General features: G+C 38.2%; 1 protein-coding gene across 2 annotated transcripts in view; it reads left to right on the top strand.

Moving 5' to 3' along the window:
- NLGN4X (neuroligin 4 X-linked) overlaps positions 1-21,885 on the top strand; it is a 456,497-nt gene that overhangs the window by 289,640 nt on the left and 144,972 nt on the right. Inside the window, exon 4 of one of the 2 annotated variants that reach the window (XM_068269915.1) lies at positions 20,668-20,727. The exons of the other annotated variant lie outside the window; for it this stretch is intronic. Within the exon in view, the coding sequence (XP_068126016.1) occupies positions 20,668-20,727 (60 nt within the window). The remainder of the gene's footprint in view (positions 1-20,667; positions 20,728-21,885) is intronic. 2 annotated transcript variants of the gene reach the window in all.

Below are 21,885 nucleotides of genomic sequence, written 5' to 3' on the forward strand. Positions count from 1 at the left end.
AATACTGGGCAAACTTTACTCAGCCCGAGCTGCCGTCTTCGGACATTCCTAACAGATTTTCCCTCCTCCCTTCCTCCTGCAAAGCACAGTGAAAGGATTGGTTAACTCACCTAATCTCCGCCTCCAGCATTGGGTGTCCATGGCCACAGTGGTATCATGTGAGTCACTGTCAGTGTGTACCAGCGTGTAATATGCTGTGATGTCTTGTGGACATTTCACATGCCACCGCTGTAGCCATGGAGACCCGATGCTGAAAGCAGCACATGTGAGCTAGCCATTCCCTTTCACCCTGCTTGCAACTCTGCAGGGAGGGAGGAGAGGAATTGGGCCATCCAGCGATGGCCCAATTTACAGCACATCTGGGCAGTATATAGCCTGTGGGCCAAAGAGACAGCCTAGTACAGCACTGAGTAAACTGAAACATTTCATACCTTGTCTGGCGTGGTTGTTCTTTTATGTATATGGCACTTAGTGTCTATTCTTGTGCCCCACTGATCACTTCCTTGGTGCTGTTAAAATCCCTCTCTTCCTAGCAACTGTTTGCATTTCTCATTTTTAGCTACCTCATTTGTCTTTTGATGATGCATTCCATGCAGGGTTTTCTCTTCCCATACATGTAGTTTTTCCTCTACTTGATCTTTCTTCCATGCCTGCTGTTGCCTCAGGCATTCTCTCATTAGCTCATTGTGAGTGGCATATTAGTAATGCACTCCCTGATTGCACAAGTTGTTTTTACCCACCACACCCTCTTATTGATCAGTTTATTATGCTAAATCTTGATACAGATCATCTTTAACAAATCAAATGCACATAGTTTAAGATTCAGGAAAGACATTGGCCCTTATTTAATTCCCCCTTTCTCCTTAGTTTTCTCCTATTCGCATTTTTCCATCTTATTTATTTATTTTATTCAAGTATTTTATATAGTGCCGACATATTACGCAGCGCTGTACAGAGTATATTGTCTTGTCCCTAACTGTCCCTCAGAGGGGCTCACAATCTAGTCCCTACCATAGTAATATGTCTATGTATGAATCATGTAGTGCATGTATCATAGTCTAGGGCCAATTTTTTTAGGGGAAGCCAATTAACTTATCTGTATGTTTTTGGGACGTTGGAGGAAATGTTGGAGGAAACCGGAGTGCCCGGAGGAAACCCACGAAGACATGTGGAGCACATACAAACTCCTTGCAGATGTTAACCTGGCTGGGATTTGAACCGGGGGACCCAGCGATGCAAGGCGAGAGTACTAACCACTACGCCATGTGCTTTTTATGCTGCCAGCGAGCAAAAAAATAATCAGAATAATTTTGATAGTGTTTTTTCACCTACTTTTGCATACATTTTCAATTGTAAAGTGCTAAAAAATTAATTGAAATAGAAGATGAAAAATAATCTCCTAGGAGAAAATTTAGGAGAAAGCATAAATTAAACAAAGGTCATTGACCCAAATGCAATTGGTGTTTGCGCTTGCTTTTTCTCCGAGATCATTTTTTAAACTTCTTTTTAATATAACTTTTCAGCATTTTCAAATGGAGGTTTAACCACTGGAGGACTGTATGCTTACACCCCCCGAGTAACCAGGCTATTTTTTTACAATTTAGGCCACTTCAGCTTTAAGGCCTCGCTGCAGGGCCGTACAACCTAGCACACAACACGCTTTTTGGCTCTGATCCTTGTCGGCATGTCCTTTTTTATTTTCTTTCATTTTTTACTAATTTTCCCTTATTTTAATTTCTTTTCTTTTCCTCCCCTCCCTCCCACCCCCCGCCAGCCAATCACAGCGATCGGCTGTCATAGGCATCAGCCTATGACAGCCGATCGCTCTCCTGCCTTCCAGGGGACAGCCGTGTCACACGGCTGTCCCCAGTACAGCACTGCCACAGATTGCAGCACTGTACAGTGTAAATATACGGCAGTTTTGCCGTCTAACAGTCTCCTAGCAGCGATCGCCGCTGGCAGACTGATGATGGAGCAGATTCAAGTGGAGATGTGCATGTATCGGAGCGGGTGATCTCCTGCAAAACCCCGCCCCAGGACTTCACGCCAATTGGCGTTGAGCGGCCCTGGGGCTGCCGCCGGGTCCACGCCAGTTGGCGTGGAGTGGTCATTTAGAAGTTAAAAGGCATTTTATTGACTAGGTGAGTAAATAGCATCTGGGAGAAAACTCAGGAGAAAAAGTTAATTGCATATTGGCCATTGTCTTCTTAAAAGAATAAAAGAAAGGTATAGAAAAGGAAAGGGAAATGTAAATGGATAATTCTACCAGTTGGCAAACAAAATTCCTTTTATTCCACTTAAAAACAAAACAAAAACAAATACTGAAAAACAGGTTTTGTATAATCTTGTAGTATGCACTGTTATAAAAGGTTACATATCAAAGCCAGAAAAGGAGAAAAAATATAAGTTGCTCAGCAAGCAATAGACACTTCTGACAACCTTGGAACTTTGCAAGCTGATGAGACAAGAGCAGATTCACAGCAGAACAGAGTGCTTATCCCAAGAAGATTCACAGAATGAAAAGAAAATGCTAAAAAGTCAAACATAAAATTTATGTGCAGCACAGGAAGAATGCAGTCCCTTACATGCAGTTTAAGGTTACTTCATCTTTTTCAGTACAGGCATCAATCACTGCGGATGTCCAAGAGGTACACCATCCTTGACATCTGTGCAGCTTTTGGAAAATTGTTTCAATCGCCTACAACTGTGATAACTATTCATGAGAATGCTGCAAGCAGTGTACAATTCCAGACAACACAGAGTAGCCGTCTTCTCACTCCAACAAACAGACATGTTCTTGCTTATCCTACTGCGTAAAAAAAGAGAAAACAAAAAACTTTTTTAAAGTATAATTTTCGTAATAAAATATATATTCATGCAGCAAGAAAAATGAACTTGTACTTACAATTTTCAATTTTAAGGTCCGATAATAAATGTACTTCTGATGTTATTGAACTGTAGGAGAAAATTTTTACATCACATAATTTATCAAACTGATTATGATTAATGCTCTTTGAAACAAATTACCAATATATTACTATGAATGCATTCATTTTTTAGGGCAGTCTTTGTTTAAAGCTAGAATGTACTGTTAATGTTAAAAGAGATTCCAAATAATAGGTTCAGCTGTACCTTCACACCTGCTCCAAACTGTGATCCCAGTCACCTTATTGCCGAGGCTGCATTAAGGAGCATATGCTTTCTATCTTTAGAATACCATAGGGGTCAAACAGGAAAAAGGGACAGTAAGACAAAGATATCTTTGAACGATTTACATTTCAACTTCAAAAGTAATATCTACATTGTTGTGTATGTTTTTTCTTACGCTTGGTAAGAAGCTAGAATAAGGGATAGTTAGTAATAAGACCATATATTCTGTAAAGTGCTGCTGAAGATAACAGCATTAAAGAGAATCTGTACTCCAAAATTCTTACAATAAAACGTATACCATTCTATTCATTATGTTCTCCTGTGCCCCTCTTTGCTGTTTCAGTCACTCACTGATGCAATCCTGGCTTGTAAGGCAGTGTTTACAAACAAAAACATGGCTGCTAACCAGCATGTGATAGGCTGAGAGAAGCTCAGTCTGTGACTCATACAGAGCCTGGAGGTGGCATGGAGAGGGTGAGTATAACTTCTACCTATCACAGCAGAGCAGCACTTTCCTGCCTGAGCTGACAAACCTGACTGATTATATAACAGAGATAATACAGCCACTGTGAAACTAGGAAAGGCTACAGTAAGACAAACCACATTAGAACAGGTATAGGAACGTATAGGATAGAAGAAATAAGGCTGAACATTTTGTTACAGAGTCTCTTTAAGTAAAATGAAGATAAATAAAAATATCTTTCTATTAGTCCTTTTGGGAGGTTTTCAAAAAACACTGTTCAGAAAAAGTATAAAAAACATGAACAGGGGAGTATGATGTTAACTATGATGATAACCATAAAAATAGCTCACACACCTTCTTTTTGTGTCCAGAATATGCTTGTTGAGAAAAAATATTTATAGATGTGATCTATACATGTGTTTATTATCTTTAAATACTGTTAGAATGACTAGGCAGTCTTTTTTTTATCTTGACATATTTAGCCTGAGCTTGGCGCATTGAAATTGTATTTGAATGAAATATAGCTATTTATTTTATTTCATAGTATACAACAAATACTGTATGGCCTGGACTGTATATGGACTTATGTAAAACATACTCAAGTCTTTCTACTTAATGGCCTATGAATTGTACAGGCAGCATGCTTAGAAATTCACCAAACCAAGTAAGGTGTTCTCTCTTTTTGATAATAGCTAATTCTTGTGTATGTGTAGTGAGAGTTTCAAATCATTGGGATGGGAGAAAGATATTCTCAAGTCTATAAAAAGGACTAAGATTTCCTGTCTGACAGAAGTTTGGCACTGTCCACATACATATTTTCCAACTATTTTCCAACTGAGAGCAGAAAGATGTCTTAACATAGCAACTAGATGTAGACTAGAGGTCAGGTAATAGGAAGATAACAAAGTATTGTCTAATCTTTGAAAAGGGTGGCATTTTGCTTTATGATTAGGGTAGTTGTGCTGTGAGCAAACTTGGAACTTATACTTCTGAGCACAGGGTGACAGCAAACCGTGTTCTTTCATTAATGATGTATCCCTATTCCCTAATCGGGAAGGTCAATGGGATGCAACTAGTACAGAGTTAATTCAAATTGTATGTAGTTAAGTATCCTCTTACCTTAACTTATGACTCTAAGCTAATTTTAACTTGACATTACTGTCCATTAAACTCATAACTGCCCTCACATAATGCTGACCAAACTAGATATTCCTAGTGATGCTCTGATACCCCCATCACAAATTCGAGTAAATCTGGCCATGGCAGAATCAAAATCCGGATATCATGATCATGATCCGGATTTGAATCAGAGCTCCGAATTCAACTCGGATTTTAGCCGTGATTGCATGTAGAATCCGTGATCCGTGAATTTTCAAAAAAGACCTTATCGTTTTTGAGAAAATCAATTTAAAGTTTTCAAATGGAAAAGTATTCGTGATTAAAAGCTCTCTGACTTTAGAGGTTAATAGCAAAGCCCCCTTACATGATATAAACACATTAAATTTGCCAGATATGTTAAGTTACGTAGAACAGTGGGAACAAGGCAAAAACATTTTTTTTTTTTACAAAAAACCTTAGTTTTTGAGAAAATCGATTTTTGTGTTGTCGTGTTCCCACTTTTCTACTTAACATATCCTGCAAATTTGGTGTTTATATCATGTAAGGTGGTTTTGCTATTAAAGTCTAAAGTCAGCGGGTTTTCAGGTGATTAATCACGGCCCTGATCACGGCTAAATCCATTATCTCGAGCCGGATTTGGACCACGATCACGAGTGCATTCGGAAATTAATCCCTGATCGAAAGGCGATCACAAATTTGGATCAGAAAAAAACAGCTCATGATCACAGGTTACCCATGATCACAAGGCCGTGGAGAGCAACACTAGACATTCTAGCCTTAAGAACATTACTTGCCTATTGACATCAGTCCTGAATTCTACCAAATGATCGAGCACAGAATCTTTGTTTTGAAGCTTTGCCATGAGCGATGAGGGGAGTGGGAGCTTTGAGCTGAGAGGGAAAGGTGTCTGGCAACTGACATAGTGCCTATTCAGAGACACACATCATGGATGTTGGATATAGATTTTAACAACTTATGGTTTTTGGACGTAAGTCTCATGTCCAAAGTAGTTACACTGTAGGTTCCTGGACGTGAGACTTTCATCCAGCATTAAAACCGCCGGCACAATTGTGCACATGCATGCGCTCTCATACATGTGCTAGTGCAAGCTCATGCACCTGCACACACGTGCATTACTCCCATTGTGGATTACTGCTGTTAGCAGCAGTCATCCACATCAAGTTACAGTAAAAAAAAATAATACATTTTATTAACGTGAAAGTATAACATAAAAAGGTGTTTTTTTATGTGATCACTATGGTGACAGCTCGGAAACCCAATGCTGTATAGATGCATTGCTATGTTGTTGCCTAGCAATGCATCTATAGAGCACTGGGGTCCCCAAACTGTGTACTCTAGTGATCACTAGAGTTGAGCCGAAATGTTCGTAATTTCGCATTACTATAATTATGCATGCGAAATTTGCGATTACGATGTGAAATTACGGTAGCGTAATTGCCATTAAATAATTATGAAAATGAATTGAAAATACCGTAAGCATAATTTTCAACGCGTAATTTCGCGTTTCGTTCATGCCGTAATTTCGCATTAAACGCTACCGTAATTTCGCGTTAAACCGTAACGCTCCGTATAATGTAAAAAAGCCGCCGATTTTAAGGGTTAATAGCAAAGCCCCCTTAAATGCCAAGAGCCTCAAATTTGGAGAATATATTAAGGAGATCAGAAGGAATAAGAGGAAAAAACTTTTTTTCAAAAAGACCTTATAGTTTTTGAGAAAATCGATGTTAAAGTTTCAAAGGAAAAATGTAAACATTTAAAAACCCGCCGACTTTAACAGTTAATAGCAAAGCCTGCTTAAAGTTTAGGAACACCAAATTTGCAGGATATATTAAGGGGATCAGTGGGAATAAGAGGAAACATTTTTTTTCAAAAATACCTTATAGTTTTTGAGAAAATCGATTTTTAAGTTTCAAGGGCGAAAATGTCTTTTAAATGCGGAAAATGTCAGGTTTTTTTGCACAGGTAACAATAGTGTATTATTTTCATAGATTTCCCCAAGTGGGAAGAGTTTTACTTACTTCGTTCTGAGTGTGGGAAATATAAAAAAAAAACGACGTGGGGTCCCCCCTCCCAGACCTCTTTAACCCCTTGTCCCCCATGCAGGCTGGGATAGCCAGAATGCGGAGCACCGGCTGATTTGAAGGAACCCCATTGGTCTGCTAAGGACCAATGGGGCTCCTTGGAGCCCAAATTCAAAGATGCTTAGAGAGCTCTGAGCTATATAGCTCAGAGCTCTGTCGAGTCTGTGCAGCACAGACGCGTATGCGGCGGCTGAGCGGCGAGTGACGTCGGGTGCGGCGTAGTTACAATGTAACAAAGTTGTTACATTGTAATAACTTTGTTACATTGTAACTGATAGAACATTTCCGAGGCTATTTCGAGGGATCATTTATTTAAAGGGACAGGTAAGTATTAATGGTTAATTAAGAATATTAAAGGACGTTTTTCGTGGTTATGTTTTTTGTTCAATTAAAATACTTTTTCTAAGTGTTTGTGTGTTTATTTACTTTTAACTCTTAAAGGAAATGGGTAAGGGGTACAAGTACCTCTATACTCATTTCTCCTGGGAGGGGGGTGGGCATCTGGGGGACCCCTTTTTAAAGGGGACTCCCAGATTCCACCATGAACCCCCCCCCCAGGAAATCGCGGCTTCCACCTCCACCGCCCATCGGAGGTGGAGAAGAGCCCCTTGTCCTTGGATTGGACAAGGGCTCGGAGGGGGAGGGGAAAGCTTGGCTGCCCCTCCCCTTCCGAGACCCCCCAATCCATGGACCATGCGGGCTGGTATAGTCAGGGTGCGGAGCCCCACGCGGCCGGTGCTCCGCATTCTGGCTATCCCAGCCTGCATGGGGGACAAGGGGTTAAAGAGGTCTGGGAGGGGGGACCCCACGTCGGTTTTTTTATATTTCCCCCACTCAGAACAAAGTAAGTAAAACTCTTCCCACTTGGGGGAATCTATGAAAATAATACACTAGTGTTACCTGTGCAAAAAAACCTGACATTTTCCGCATTTAAAAGACATTTTTGCCCTTGAAACTTAAAAATCGATTTTCTCAAAAACTATAAGGTCTTTTTGAAAAAAAAAATTTCCTCTTGTTTCCACTCATCCCCTTAATATACCCTAGGAATTTGGTGTTCCTAAACTTTAAGCAGGCTTTGCTATTAACCGTTAAAGTCGGCGGGTTTTTAAATGTTTACATTTTTACTTTGAAACTTTAACATCGATTTTCTCAAAAACTATAAGGTCTTTTTGAAAAAAAAAATTTCCTCTTATTCCTTCTGATCTTCTTAATATATTCTCCAAATTTGAGGCTCTTAGCATTTAAGGGGGCTTTGCTATTAACCCTTAAAGTCGGCGGCTTTTTTATATTATACGGAGCGTTTAGTGCAAAATTACAGCATGAACAAATACCCATTGTAATGCGAAAATTACGCTTACGCGAAATTTCGCGAAATCCTTCTTCATTACGATTATGTACTTACGGCCATAATCGTAATTACACTAATTACGCGAAATTTCGCGAAATCGTAATTACATCATTACGCTCATCTCTAGTGATCACATGAAATTGCTATAGATGCACAGGCTGGTGCTAATGATATGCCAAATAATGTATTTTGAGGTGCTTTAAGACACTGCACTTGTCATGTAAAAGTTAGGATGGGGGAAACATGAAAAAATGTCATTTTTTACTTTACGCCTAATATTAAATTGCCTGTGAAATGAAATAATACTTGAAAAAAATATTACACAAACAAACAATATAGGTATTACATTGATGACATAGGTAATAAAAAGTTATTGCTGTATCAAAATCAACACAGCTGATATGCCAAAATTGTCAGGAACCTTAAAGGGATACTGAGCAGGTAAAAAAAAAAACAGAATTGGTACTTACCTGGGGCTTCCTTCATTCCACCTTAGGCCACAAGGTCCCCCAGCATCCTCCTGGCTCCTCTCCCGGTCCCACTGGCAGATCTGTTAATTGGTTATGTGTTTATTTCATTTCAAAATGCTTGGATACACTTTAAAGACATCTGTCACAATCTTGGACAAATGGACCTAAACCTAGGGCAAAAAGATCGTCAGTTTGAGAGATAAAAGTTTTTTTCAAATAATGTACTAAACCCTCTACTTCCTCCAACTTCCACCTTCCAAACACTTTTCTCTTAGTGTGCTGTGTGGCTTTAATAACAAGTGGGAAACATCAGGAAACCAAATCACTTTACTTTTACTTTAATTTGACCAGATTGCAGAAGCTTATGTTTACATTGCTTTGAAGCTTCTGCATGCTTTGGTATAGATTACATTTGTTGTCACAGTATAGGTAGTAGGTGGTCAGCCTGCTCTCCCCTCCCTCCCTGCAGCCGCCACTTGTGTTACCTTCTGAGCTGGCATCCGCTTCTTCTATGATAGTCCTGGCCAGCCCCGTCTCCTCCTTCATAGACCTTAGAGCAGCACGACCCATAGCTGGGGACTATCACAGAGAAAGGGAATGCCAGCTCAGGAAGGTAACACGAGCGGTGGAGGGAGGTGGGGCAGAAGGGATGCCGCTTCTGGGCCCATGCCACCTGATGAACCTGCTTCACCTGGAGTCACCTGGCATCATGGACCATTTGCTCCTGGCAGTACCCAAAGTATGTGTTACCTAGGTAATGTGGGCTGCACTAATTGTGCTAATTGGTGACATTAAAATAAGTTTAAAAGAATGAAACATTTACAGATCAGGATGTGCTCCTTGTTAGGCAATTAAAGAGAATCTGTACTCTAATATTCTTACAATAAAAAGCATACCATTCTATTCATTATTTTCTCCTGTGCCCCTCTGTGCTGTTTCTGCCACTCTCTGCTGCAATCCTGGCTTGTAATTAACAGTTTTAGGCAGTGTTTACAAACAAACTAACCAGCTTCTAATAGGCTCAGCTAAGCATAGTGTGTGAGTCATTCAGAGTGTGCAGGGGGCCTGCAGAGGGTGTGTATCGCTTCTACCAATCACAAGCAGCCCTGCACATTCCACACAATCAAGCCTTAGCCCGACAAACAGGACAGAGGAAAGATACATTGATTTATTACAGAGACAGTGCAGTTAGGAAAGACTGCAGTAAGCCAGAGCAGATTAGAACAGGCATAGGAACTTATAGGATAGAAGAACTAAGGCTGAAACATTTGTTACAGAGTCTCTTTAAGCATAATATGAGGTTATTCTGCAGTCCTTATCTGTAATATTTCTGCAGTTTATTCATTTTTGTTTTCTATTAAGAGCAGGTAAGCTAGTACATATGTAAATATTTTTAAGCACTGCTCCTTCTAGAAAAGCATAAGATTGAAACACAAATGCATAGAAAGCATAGCTATCTCTCTGTGTTTGTGTTATGTGCTGATATGCATCATTTAAAAGTAAATATAATATGTCCTAAATCTGCAAGAATGTGGCTGAAGCTTGCAATCTAAAAATACTCCATCGGTGAATGTCCTTCAGTGCTTGTCTTCCTCGACCATGAAGATTTGTCTGTGTAAGACATAGCCATTCCTGATGTAAAATGAATGTATTTGCCATTCTACAAAGCAGAGCATGCATTCAGTGAATTTATATCTGGATATGTAAAGAGTCTATTTGCCATTCCAAAGAGCCCTTCTTTCTCAGGTATTACATAAATGTATCCAAAGGCTAAGTGAAATTCCACAGTCTATATGCAAGGAATAATTCACTACAGCTTACCTGCCTGTCATGCCTTCCACTTTCTTATTCTGGCTGCCTAGTTGATGACAAGTAGAATTTATACAACATGATGCTGCCCTTCACATACCTGTCTCTAGTGCAGTTTGATGGAATGAAAACACTGCCGTCCTTGAATGTATTCAGTTCAGCATTTCTATCTGAGTTAAATTTTTTGTGGATGGAAAAGAAATAGACTTAGCTGAATTGACAGAAAAGCATTTGTAAGATTGTCACTATCAGAGATTGTAAAATAATCACTTATTCTACTAAACAGGAATGAAAACAAAAAAGTTTTTTGTGTGCATGTGTGTGTGAGCGAGAGAGAAAGGATAGCTGCACAGTGACCAGCATTTTAAAAGCATTGTCAAAGGAAATCTGGTTGTCAAAACACATTTAAAGTCAGTGTTGACAGATTTCAGATGGGCTGTTTGATACATATCATATCAGCCTACTTTGTCCATTTTGACAGCTGCCATTTTTTTCTCATTTTTGACACTTTTCCTAACTTGGGATGAGCAGGCAAATATTGAATGTTCAATCTCACAACATATTGGCCAATTTTTGCTAACAAACTATTTCATGGAATTGTCACGTATTTTGCTTTAAATATTCCTTTCACATTTTTTTGTGAATTCACCTGCAGATTTTAGGGGGAAAATAACATTGAAGTCAAGGATGCTAACTTTAGTGGTTAATAACAAAGCCCCTATAAATGCAATATTCACCAAATTTGCTAGGTAAGAAGAACAGTGGTAACAAGGGACGAATGTTTTTAAACACAGTTAAATGACACAAGGTGGCGCAGATGGGTATACATTTGATCTGCACTGTGTCCTTCATAAACCCCAACTCAAAAGAAACTAGAAGATATGGATTTATCATGCACTTTTAAAAGTATTTTTTTTATTACAGTGTAATCAATTGATAGTCAAAGATTAAGAATTCAAATGACTGTATTCAACATTTATACTCAGCTTATTGCTACATACAGTCAATAGTTTTTTATCAACTGTCTTATCCCTTAATAATCCATACACTTCATTTACCATAGAGAAGAGCCCATCTAAAAATAACCAGTATTATAGAAAGTGTAAAAAGTGACAAATATAGATAAATAAATCTAAAAAAATACATCTTTCTGTGGTGCTCTGCCACCTTCCTCAGGAGAATTTCAGTCAATAGTCTAAAATTTATAGCAGAAGCATCTTTAAAAGTTCTGCCAGGGCTCACCATTGGTCCCTTAACAGACCAATGAGAATGTTCCTTTAGGGCCTAAGCCCACTGATGCAGCTGTGTCTGCTTTTCAGTTACACATCAATGTTAGAGATGCTGAAAAGCAGACAGAAGCAGACATAACTGCATTAGTGGGCTCAGGCCCTAAGGAGGATGCACTTAAACCTGTGCTCACTACCACTAGACTGAAAGGGAACTCCGGCAAAAGCATCTTTGAATTTGACACTGAAGTTTCCCATTGGTTATTATGCTAACCACTGGGATCCCTCCATTTTAAGGAATCCCATTAGTAAGTGTATTTTTTATGCAATTAGGTGTATTTGCCAGGAATCCTTGTACAGCAGTATTGCAGCTATACAGTGATCCCTAGCAAAAGTGTTGCAACTTGCCCCATGGTTTCCTGTTGTTCATTAGCGGACAGTATACTGAGCGACAGTCAAAAAGAAAATGTAATCAAGAATTGAACTTCATTCCAATCAGTAGCCGATATCCCCTTTCGAGTGAGAAATATTTTCCTTTTCCCAAATAGATCATCAGGGTGCTCTGTATGGCTGATATTGTGGTGAAACCCCTCCCACAGTGTGATGTCAGCACCAGGGTGCTGGCATCACATTGTGGGAGCCATATTGCATTGTGGGAAATAACAGTTGTTTCCAACTGCCAAAAATGTGTCACCTCTTTCCTCAAACATCACCTGCCAGCAGTTAAAATGTTGCCATGTGATAAATGCCAGAGTGTAAATCAGGGAGAGGAAAGATTTTACAATGGGCAAACACTGCCTGAATCATTTATAAATAATTATTATTGTTTCCACTACTCTCCTAATACAGTATACTTAAAAAAATATGGTGATTATAACATTTATGGGGGCTTTGCTATTAACCGCTAAAGTCCGCACCTTTGACTTCAATGCAAAACTGTTTACGCAAAATTTCTTGGAAGCAAATTAAGTTCAAGGAAATTCTCGCGAGATTGCCAGAGGTGTTCTTGCTCATGGGCAATAGAATTAAAGGCATTACAAGGTGGTTGCAGATAACTCACACACTAAGCATCTTCTTGCAGGAGTTCGTTATAATGGCTCATATATTTAGTTCCTAAGAAGAAACATTTTTAATCAATAACATCTGCATTGGGATGAATGATCAGATATGTGTGTTGTTTTTTTTCTCAAAATAAAAGCACAGTTTAAGGTTGAGTCATGCAAATGATATATAAATGTCAAATGTATTTAAAAGTTTGCCGAAGATCATAGCTATAGCTTTTTTTCTCTTGGATACATTTCTAAAATAAGATTTTGCTTAGTTTGGCATATATAGTACCTCTGAAAATTCTGAAGAGTTTAAAAATGTAATCTTTATTTTCAGGAAGCAGTACGTGCAGATTTAGCTCTGAAATGGATCATTTTAACAATATCTGAATTCTTGGTTTGGCAGCCTACATTTAACAGTTGAAAGTGCATTCAGAAATGTCTAAACTTACATTTTACAAAGGAGGGCTAAACAGCTTCAGTTCCTGTTTAATATGTAAAGCAGTCACACAGAAGGGGATATGAGATAACAGTTCTATTTCAATTAGTTGTGGATGACTGCATTGTTTTCAAAAGAATTTGCATCAGTACATTTTTCAATTGCAAAATACCCTCAGCTATTAAACTGAACCAAGCAAACTACAGGTGGCTGGCAAATAAATTACATTTTGTTGTTTTCGTTCAGAAGAAGGGATCAAAACATATTTTTGTAAAGGCTTAAAAAAAAGGGGCAAGAAGTGTTGGGGAATAAACACCATAATTGTCCTTTTTTCTAAAAGTAGGAAATAGGATAACGAACCTCATATTATGTAATGTACAGAAATGTGGTGTGTTTCATTAGAGAATGCATAATTATCGGTTTCTATTTTTATTGTCTGGATGTATGGGTGTATACACATCCAATTTTGAATGGCCAATTTTACCCCTTACATTTAGTATAAAGGGCAACAGATTTTGCATACTATGTACTGTAGGTAAGCTCTCATACTACATGGTTGCAGTAAAATTGGCCAATTGAAATTGCATGTCTCTACGCACTTGAAATAAATATGGACATTGAGTTGCTAATAATGTTTGGTGCAAATGTTATTACAATTTTATGTAAACATTTACAGCTTGATATTGGACTAATTAAGTTCAGTAAGGAATGATATTGGTAGGTCTACTTGCAAGCTGCTGAAAACTGCATAAAACAAGCTTAACTTCAACTCAAAATTATTACTATGAATAATTACTAGAAGATTAGCAGCAAAGAAAATATTCTCATATTTTTATTTTCAGGTATATAGTGTTTTTTCTAACATTGCATCATTCTATAATATGTGCAGATTACACAACATTCAGCATTCAAAATGAGTCTTTCAGAGCAGTCTGTGCACTAATGACCTCTCCTCTGCCAGAGGAAAAGAAAACAGTTGAGATAATAAAAGTCAGATAACAGCCCTCTCCACGACTAAACTTAGTCAGAGAGTTAATGGCTTGTTTGCATAGAGATAACAACTGGAGTTTCTTAACTCTTCCTGTACTGGAAACAATTAGACTGATGTATCTGATCTTAATGTTTTTTTTCTTAGCTGTACTACACATACAAATCATAATATCAAATTTTTTTTTTCACTTCAGTGTCTTTAAATGGTGAGGGCTTTAGAAGAGAATTAGCAGCACGTATGCCTACTCTGGCCCAGAAACCCTCATTCATTTTAAAGCTAACCTTACAGTAACTTCCATATATACTCAACATAGTGTTGGAAATTATCTCAGTCTTATTTGGCAAATGGTGACATTAACCCCCCTGCCGGTAATCCCGACCCAGGCTCGGGGTGGAATTAACATGCTGCTATCGGTAATCCCGAGCCTGGGTCGTGGTAACTTACTGTGTGCTGCTGGAGGCTGCTCTGTCCCCTCCGCGGCTGTTCTGTGTCCCCCAGCGGCAGTATCCTTTGATCTGTGTCCCCCAGCGGCGTTCCCCTTTGATCTGTGCGGCGGGCGGCAGTGGTCTTTGATCTGTGCGGCGGGCGGCGGTGGGCCCCTTTGATCTGTGCGGCGGGCGGCGGGGGTCTTTGATCTGTGCGGCGGGCGGCCCCTTTGATCTGTGCGGCGGGCGGCGGGGGTCTTTGAACTGTGCGGCGGGCAGCGGTGGGCCCCTTTGATCTTTGCGACGGGCGGCGGGGGTCTTTGAACTGTGCGGCGGGCGGCCCCTTTGATCTGTGCGGCGGGGGTCTTTGATCTGTACGGCGGGCGGCCCCTTTGATCTGTGCGGCGGGGGTCTTTGAACTGTGCGGCGGGCAGCGGTGGGCCCCTTTGATCTGTGCGGCGGGGGTCTGTGAACTGGGCGGCGGGGGTCTTTGATCTGTGCGGCAGATCTCCCGGAATCTGTGTCCCCAGAGTGCAGGCATGGCAGCAGGATCTGTGTCTCCCTTGTGCGGACGGCAGGATGTGTCCATGTCTGTGCCGCCCGCAACATGTCCCCCTGCCTGTAGTTCTGCCTGCCTGCAGTTCCCTTCTCTGTGCGGCGGGGGTGGAGCGATCAATGATGCGACCTAAGAGTCGTATCATTGAAGAAGGAAAAAAAAAAAAAGTGAAAGAAAAAAAAAAGTGAAAGTAATAAAAAAAAAGTAATGAAAAAGAAATGTAAAGTCAATAATCAATCAATCAATCAATGTAAACATAAAGTTTTGCACAGCATGTGAAAAAAAACAACACACACTACATTCAGTAATACTTTGTAGCCTTTGTAGATTATCAATAAAGTTGTGAATATATTAGAATGCATAATTAGATACAAAGTTACCTCAGAGTAATCTGTGGAACTTGAGCAAGTGCAGTTTTCCCTCTGCTTGTAAACTTCCCAGCATCTATGGCGTCCAAACGTCTTACTAGCGAAAAAGCTGTTTTAGAGCAGCTTGAGCAGCTGGAAACCAGCGACAGCGATTTTGAGTCACCTGATTTGAGCGACAGCGTGAGCTTTGACAGCTCATCATCTGACAGTGAAAGCGACGCTGACAGTGACACTTCATTACTTGAAGTAAGTGATGTGCGCACTTGGTGCCCCCTTGATTGCAGTGCACCTCATCCAGCACCCCCCAGATTTCCGTTCACTGGTGATCCAGGCTTGAAAGTGGATGTGGACCGTGACGACCCTCTCGCGTATTTGGCTTTGTTTTTGACAAGTGAGGTCATTGAAAAAATTGTTGGCGAGACAAACAGATTTGCGGAGCAACAATTAGCGACTACGCAAATGAGGCAGTCACGAAACAGAAGGTGGGAACCAGTAACCCCTGACGAAATGTGGCTATTTCTGGGCTTGATCATACTTCAGGGATTGGTGGGAAAACCTGTTCAAAAATGGTATTGGACCACCAACCGCCTGCTTGCCACTCCATTCTTTGGCACAATCATGCCTGAATATCGTTTTTCACTTATTATGAAATTTTTGCATTTTGCTAATAACGATGAATATGATGAGCATACCCACCCTGCCCCCAAACTGAGAAAAATTTGGGACGTGTACCAATTGATCCAGAGGAGCTTCAGAGATAGCTACGTGCCCGAGAGAGATGTCAGCGTAGACGAAAGTCTGATGGCATACAAAGGAAGGCTAAGCTGGATCCAATATATTGCTTCAAAAAGAGCACGATTTGGCCTAAAGTCATACAGACTGTGCGAGTCATCATCTGGGTACATATGGAATTCAGTGATGTACACAGGCAAGGGAACACGATTCAGCGACACATACAGCCAGTATGGAATAGCAACGTCCTCCGTTCTGACACTCACCGAGCCCTTGCTGAATCAAGGTTACTGTGTAACAACAGACAATTTTTACACGTCGCCAGAGTTATATGAGGTTCTTGTGCAAAACAAGACAGATTGCTATGGGACTGTTAGGCCGAACCGCCGCAACATGCCATCATCTTTTGCCTGTAAGAAATTGAAACTGGGAGAAATTGTGGCCTGGCAAAAGGGAAAAATTATGGCCCTACGTTGGCGGGACAAAAAAGATGTGTGCCTGCTGAGCACCGTTCATAACACTGCCACTACTATGGTACACACGAGGGGTGGCAAAGATATCCTCAAACCGCAGGTGGTCATGGACTATAACCACACCATGGGAGGAGTTGACAAAGCCGACCAGGAGACAACATTTTATCCGGCGATGAGAAAACAACAAAAAAAATACTATAAGAAAATCTTCCGTCATCTTCTTGAGCAATGCCTTTGGAATGCTTATGTTCTTTTCCAAAGGTATAGCGAGCAGCCTGGGCTCCATGCAGACTTTGTGTGGAGAATTGTGGAAGCTATCATGTTGAAGCACCAAAGACCACCACTGGATGTGAGGAGACCTGGACGCCGTGCTGTTGGGGTGGTCAATCCAGAACGCCTCACCGGCCGCCACTTTGTTGAGTACGTCCCACCAACTGAGAAAAAGGCAACACCCACGAGGATGTGTGTGGTGTGTTGCTCAAAGCGAGACGACAGTGGCAAAAAAATCCGCAGGGAAACAAGATACCACTGTCCTGACTGCGATGTCGGACTGTGTGCAGTCCCCTGTTTCAAAATTTACCACACCAGAGATGTGTACTAAAGTTCTTTTTTGCTACATACATTTATTTGCTTTATTTTTTCATGCAAATCAAATTTACTGTACTGTAATATAGTTACTTCTTCATCTTTCGTCATTTGCATTGTTATTTATGCAGAAACTATGCATTTTTGTGTTGTTGTTAGTTGCATTATTTTTTCATGCAAATCAAATTACTGTACTGTAATATAGTTACTTCTTCATCTTTTGTCATTTGCATTATTATTTATGCAGAAACTATGCATTTTTTTGTTGTTGTTAGTTGCATTATTTTTTCATGCAAATCAAATTACTGTACTGTAATATAGTTACTTCTTCATCTTTCGTCATTTGCATTATTATTTATGCAGAAACTATGCATTTTTGTGTTGTTGTTGTTGTTAGTTGCATTATTTTTTCATGCAAATCAAATTACTGTACTGTAATATAGTTACTTCTTCATCTTTTGTCATTTGCATTATTATTTATGCAGAAACTATGCATTTTTGTGTTGTTGTTGTTGTTAGTTGCATTATTTTTTCATGCAAATCAAATTACTGTACTGTAATATAGTTACTTTTTCATCTTTCGTCATTTGCATTATTATTTATGCAGAAACTATGCATTTTTGTGTTGTTGTTGTTGTTAGTTGCATTATTTTTTCATGCAAATCAAATTACTGTACTGTAATATAGTTACTTCTTCATCTTTTGTCATTTGCATTATTATTTATGCAGAAACTATGCATTTTTTTGTTGTTGTTAGTTGCATTATTTTTTCATGCAAATCAAATTGCTGTATTGTAATATAGTTACTTCTTCATCTTTTGTCATTTGCATTATTATTTATGCAGAAACTATGCATTTTTTTGTTGTTGTTAGTTGCATTATTTTTTCATGCAAATCAAATTACTGTACTGTAATATAGTTACTTCTTCATCTTTTGTCATTTGCATTATTATTTATGCAGAAACTATGCATTTTTGTGTTGTTGTTGTTGTTAGTTGCATTATTTTTTCATGCAAATCAAATTACTGTACTGTAATATAGTTACTTCTTCATCTTTTGTCATTTGCATTATTATTTATGCAGAAACTATGCATTTTTTTGTTGTTGTTAGTTGCATTATTTTTTCATGCAAATCAAATTGCTGTATTGTAATATAGTTACTTTTTCATCTTTTGTCATTTGCATTATTATTTATGCAGAAAATATGCATTTTTTGTGTTGTTGGTAGTTGCATTATTTTTTCATGCAAAAAAAAAATGTACCATATGGTATAAGTTTGAGTTATGCAGCAGGACTGCAAACATTTTCTTGATTAAATTGAATATAATTTACAGTAATAAAATGTAAGTGAGTTTTTGTTATTTCATTGCGCTGAAAAAAGTAGCTGCAGGTGTGTATTTATTTCCAAAATTCTTTTCACTGTTATTAGTAAGCTATTCCTAAGAATTACAGGGCAAAAGAAAACAGCAAATAGTTCTGGAAAAAATTGCACCACTTTCAGACCCTAAAATCCAGAAAGAATCATAACGCCAGGGAGGTTAATGAAATACAGTACATGCATTACCTAGCTCTCAGCAATGATAATGCCACATAAGCAATCAAGAGGACATTTGTAGAGGTTTCTGCTATTAGAAATTTGCAAATACCTAAATTACAGCAATTGAGAAACTAATCTCGACCTGTATTGTTTTGTGGGAAATATAGCAAAAACAAAGGTTTTTTTTTTCATTTTTCCCTCAAAAAGGTTCTTAACTAAATATGTTCTTCTGTTTCCCCAATTTTCTGGAATATTTATGATAAACATGAGTATATCCATTTCCATGGACCATTGCACCTTGATTGCTGTCTTTAAAAAAGTACTTTATTTATGTCAATAGACACAAAAATGCATACAGTATATCTATACACCATTTAATTGATGTTTTACTATTTTGGCAATGTTTTATTTTTTTCTTACTCTTTTAGTTGAATTATAGATACTGTATTTGGATTTGTTTATTAAATTCTAAAATTAGATGTGGTCCTTCAGAGCCTCTGAATGTCTGCCTCATACCCATTGTTACTTACTGTTACCCATTAGTGGCCACTGACTGGCCCTAGTCAATCTCTAGTTTCAGGAATGTAATGGCACTTAGAGCCTTTGGCCCTTATTCAATTCACTTTTTCTCCTATGAGATCATTTTCCTTCTCCATTCAAAATAACTTTTCAGCACTCTGCAACTGAAAAATATCAAAAAGTAGGTGAAAAGTATTGTCAAAATTATTAGCAGTGTGGTTTGCTGGTGGCTAGGAGTAAACTTAGGAAAAAAGTGAATAATGGTCTTTGTACCTTCATGAGGAGCACACCGAAAATGTAATATGCTGTAAAGAAGTTTTTAAAGTACCAAAATGCTTGCAGTCAAAATAGCATTGGGGAAGGGATAAGGACTAGTTCACACTGGGAGCACAGATCGTAAATTGCCATTGCAATCACGATCGCAATTTTGCGGCATAAAAAACTTTTTTTTAATGCAATTTGGGATTCCTGTAAGAATCATAATGCAATCAGACCCAAAATGCTGCATGCAGTGAGTTTGCATTTCATGCAATTACAAACGCTGCAGTAGGAATGATCCCATAGGTATACATTACTCACAATGCTTTGCTGATCGTTGGTGATCAGCAAAGTGCTGAAAGGCTCCCGAGTATGAACCCGCCCTAGTTGCTGTTATCCTAAACCACCTACCCAGCATCATTTACTGTGTTGCATTAATGACATATTGCAATATGTCTAAGTATTATTTTGATAGTAACCAATTCTTTTTAAACTTTTTTTTACTATAATATTAAAGAAAATATAAAAATGTAAAAAGATATTTCTAAGATTTTTGTGAGTAATAATGAAACAGTTATGCTTTCTTTTGTGCTATTTTTGTTTTTATCACTACTACTGAACAATCACTGTGCAGATAGCGAATGTCTTAATATTTCCTGGAAACGTATGGAGTGTGCCGTCAATCATCTACACTAGTGAATCATTACATTTTTTCTATTCTATTGTCCATTAAATTAAACACGTTATATATTTTCTTCAGCAACTTTGACACTTTTTGATTCTTTTTTGAATATTTTTCATATAGAACTTTTAATTTAAGCAACTAACTTACGTCAAGTATCATTTCACCTTCTCTTCATGGGAATTAAAATACATTTTCACTTCAGTCTATTTTTTTTTAATCTTTTGTTTAAATCTTTTTCTACAATGTAACATGATGTTACATTCGTATTCCAGACTTTTTCTACATTTTTTGCCATTTTTGTCAAACAAAATATTGTATTTGAATTATCTTTTTTTTCTTTTTTATTCTTCTTGCTATAACCCTTAGGAGCCAACACAAAGAAACAAGCAGATGATATTGCCAATAATGATCGTGGTGAAGATGAAGGTATTTTTTTTCATATTCAAGCTCTAAGTGGTGCATGATATTTTTTTTTCCAACTCACTCAGAGTTTTTTTTCTTTTCTTATGGAGAATTTTCTTTTTTCTTTTTTTTTTCTTCTTTTCTTCTACTAAGGAATATTTATTTCCTCATCATTTGAAAACAAAATATTTTCTTACTCCATTTCAAATGTTTGAAACAAGATTTCACACCTCTTTTTGAATTAATGCATGATTAATCAACACTGAGTTTCACGTGTATTAAATAAAGAGAGAGTTGTCCTAAAATTAGACAATATTTTTGTGGATTCTAGGTTTCTACAGCAATTTGGTAAATGTGCAACAGTCATTTACTTTCTACCAAATACTGTCAGATACTTAAAATATTGCTTTACTGTAGTTAGAAATAGCGCACATTCATTTTTCACCAACTTGGATTTATGGCAACAGCCCCAGTTATGGCTACAATCTCAACTGCTTTTCCATTATTAGCTTGGTTGGACTCAATCATCTTTTACAGCAGCATGGAACCAAAGATGTTGATGCATGATATTTTCATCCAGTTCTTTTTATGTACCAAAACCAATAGTTTTTTGGAGCCTCATGTATATTTTTAAAGTGACCCTTTAATTTTGTATTGGAAATTTCAAATTTATTGCTGTAACTATAGACAAGTATTAAGTAATTTTTGCAATTTTCAATTGTGTTAGAAAATATTATTTTTTTCTTGGCAGCCTTAGCAACAGTACTTGAATATACAGACAAGAATGTAAATGTTTTCTACTAGTCAATATATTACCATTTGTCACTTATTAAAGCTGCTACAAAATATCATAGGAATGTTTAAGGCAGTCTTATAGAATAATCAACTGCTAACAGGGCAGACAGAGTACTATTGCTAGTGCTGCAAAAATGAAAGTGAGCTTACTGTCAGTTTTGGAAATTCTTGGATATGTCTATTGGCAGATAAAGCACTAATTGGGATGGAGGTAAGTTTTTTCTACTATCCAATGTTATTGATGATAAAAGAAACACATATAAAACTGTCACATACATAAGCATTTTTGAAGAGAATCATAGGTTGTCTTTACTGTAGATGTATGTTAAACCAATTAATATTTCCAAGTCCTGCTGATCTTTCATGCATAATCTCTCCTCCAAGAGT

This window comes from Hyperolius riggenbachi, chromosome 2 (assembly GCF_040937935.1).
Source record: "Hyperolius riggenbachi isolate aHypRig1 chromosome 2, aHypRig1.pri, whole genome shotgun sequence".
In the NCBI taxonomy this organism is placed as follows: Eukaryota; Metazoa; Chordata; class Amphibia; order Anura; family Hyperoliidae; genus Hyperolius; species Hyperolius riggenbachi.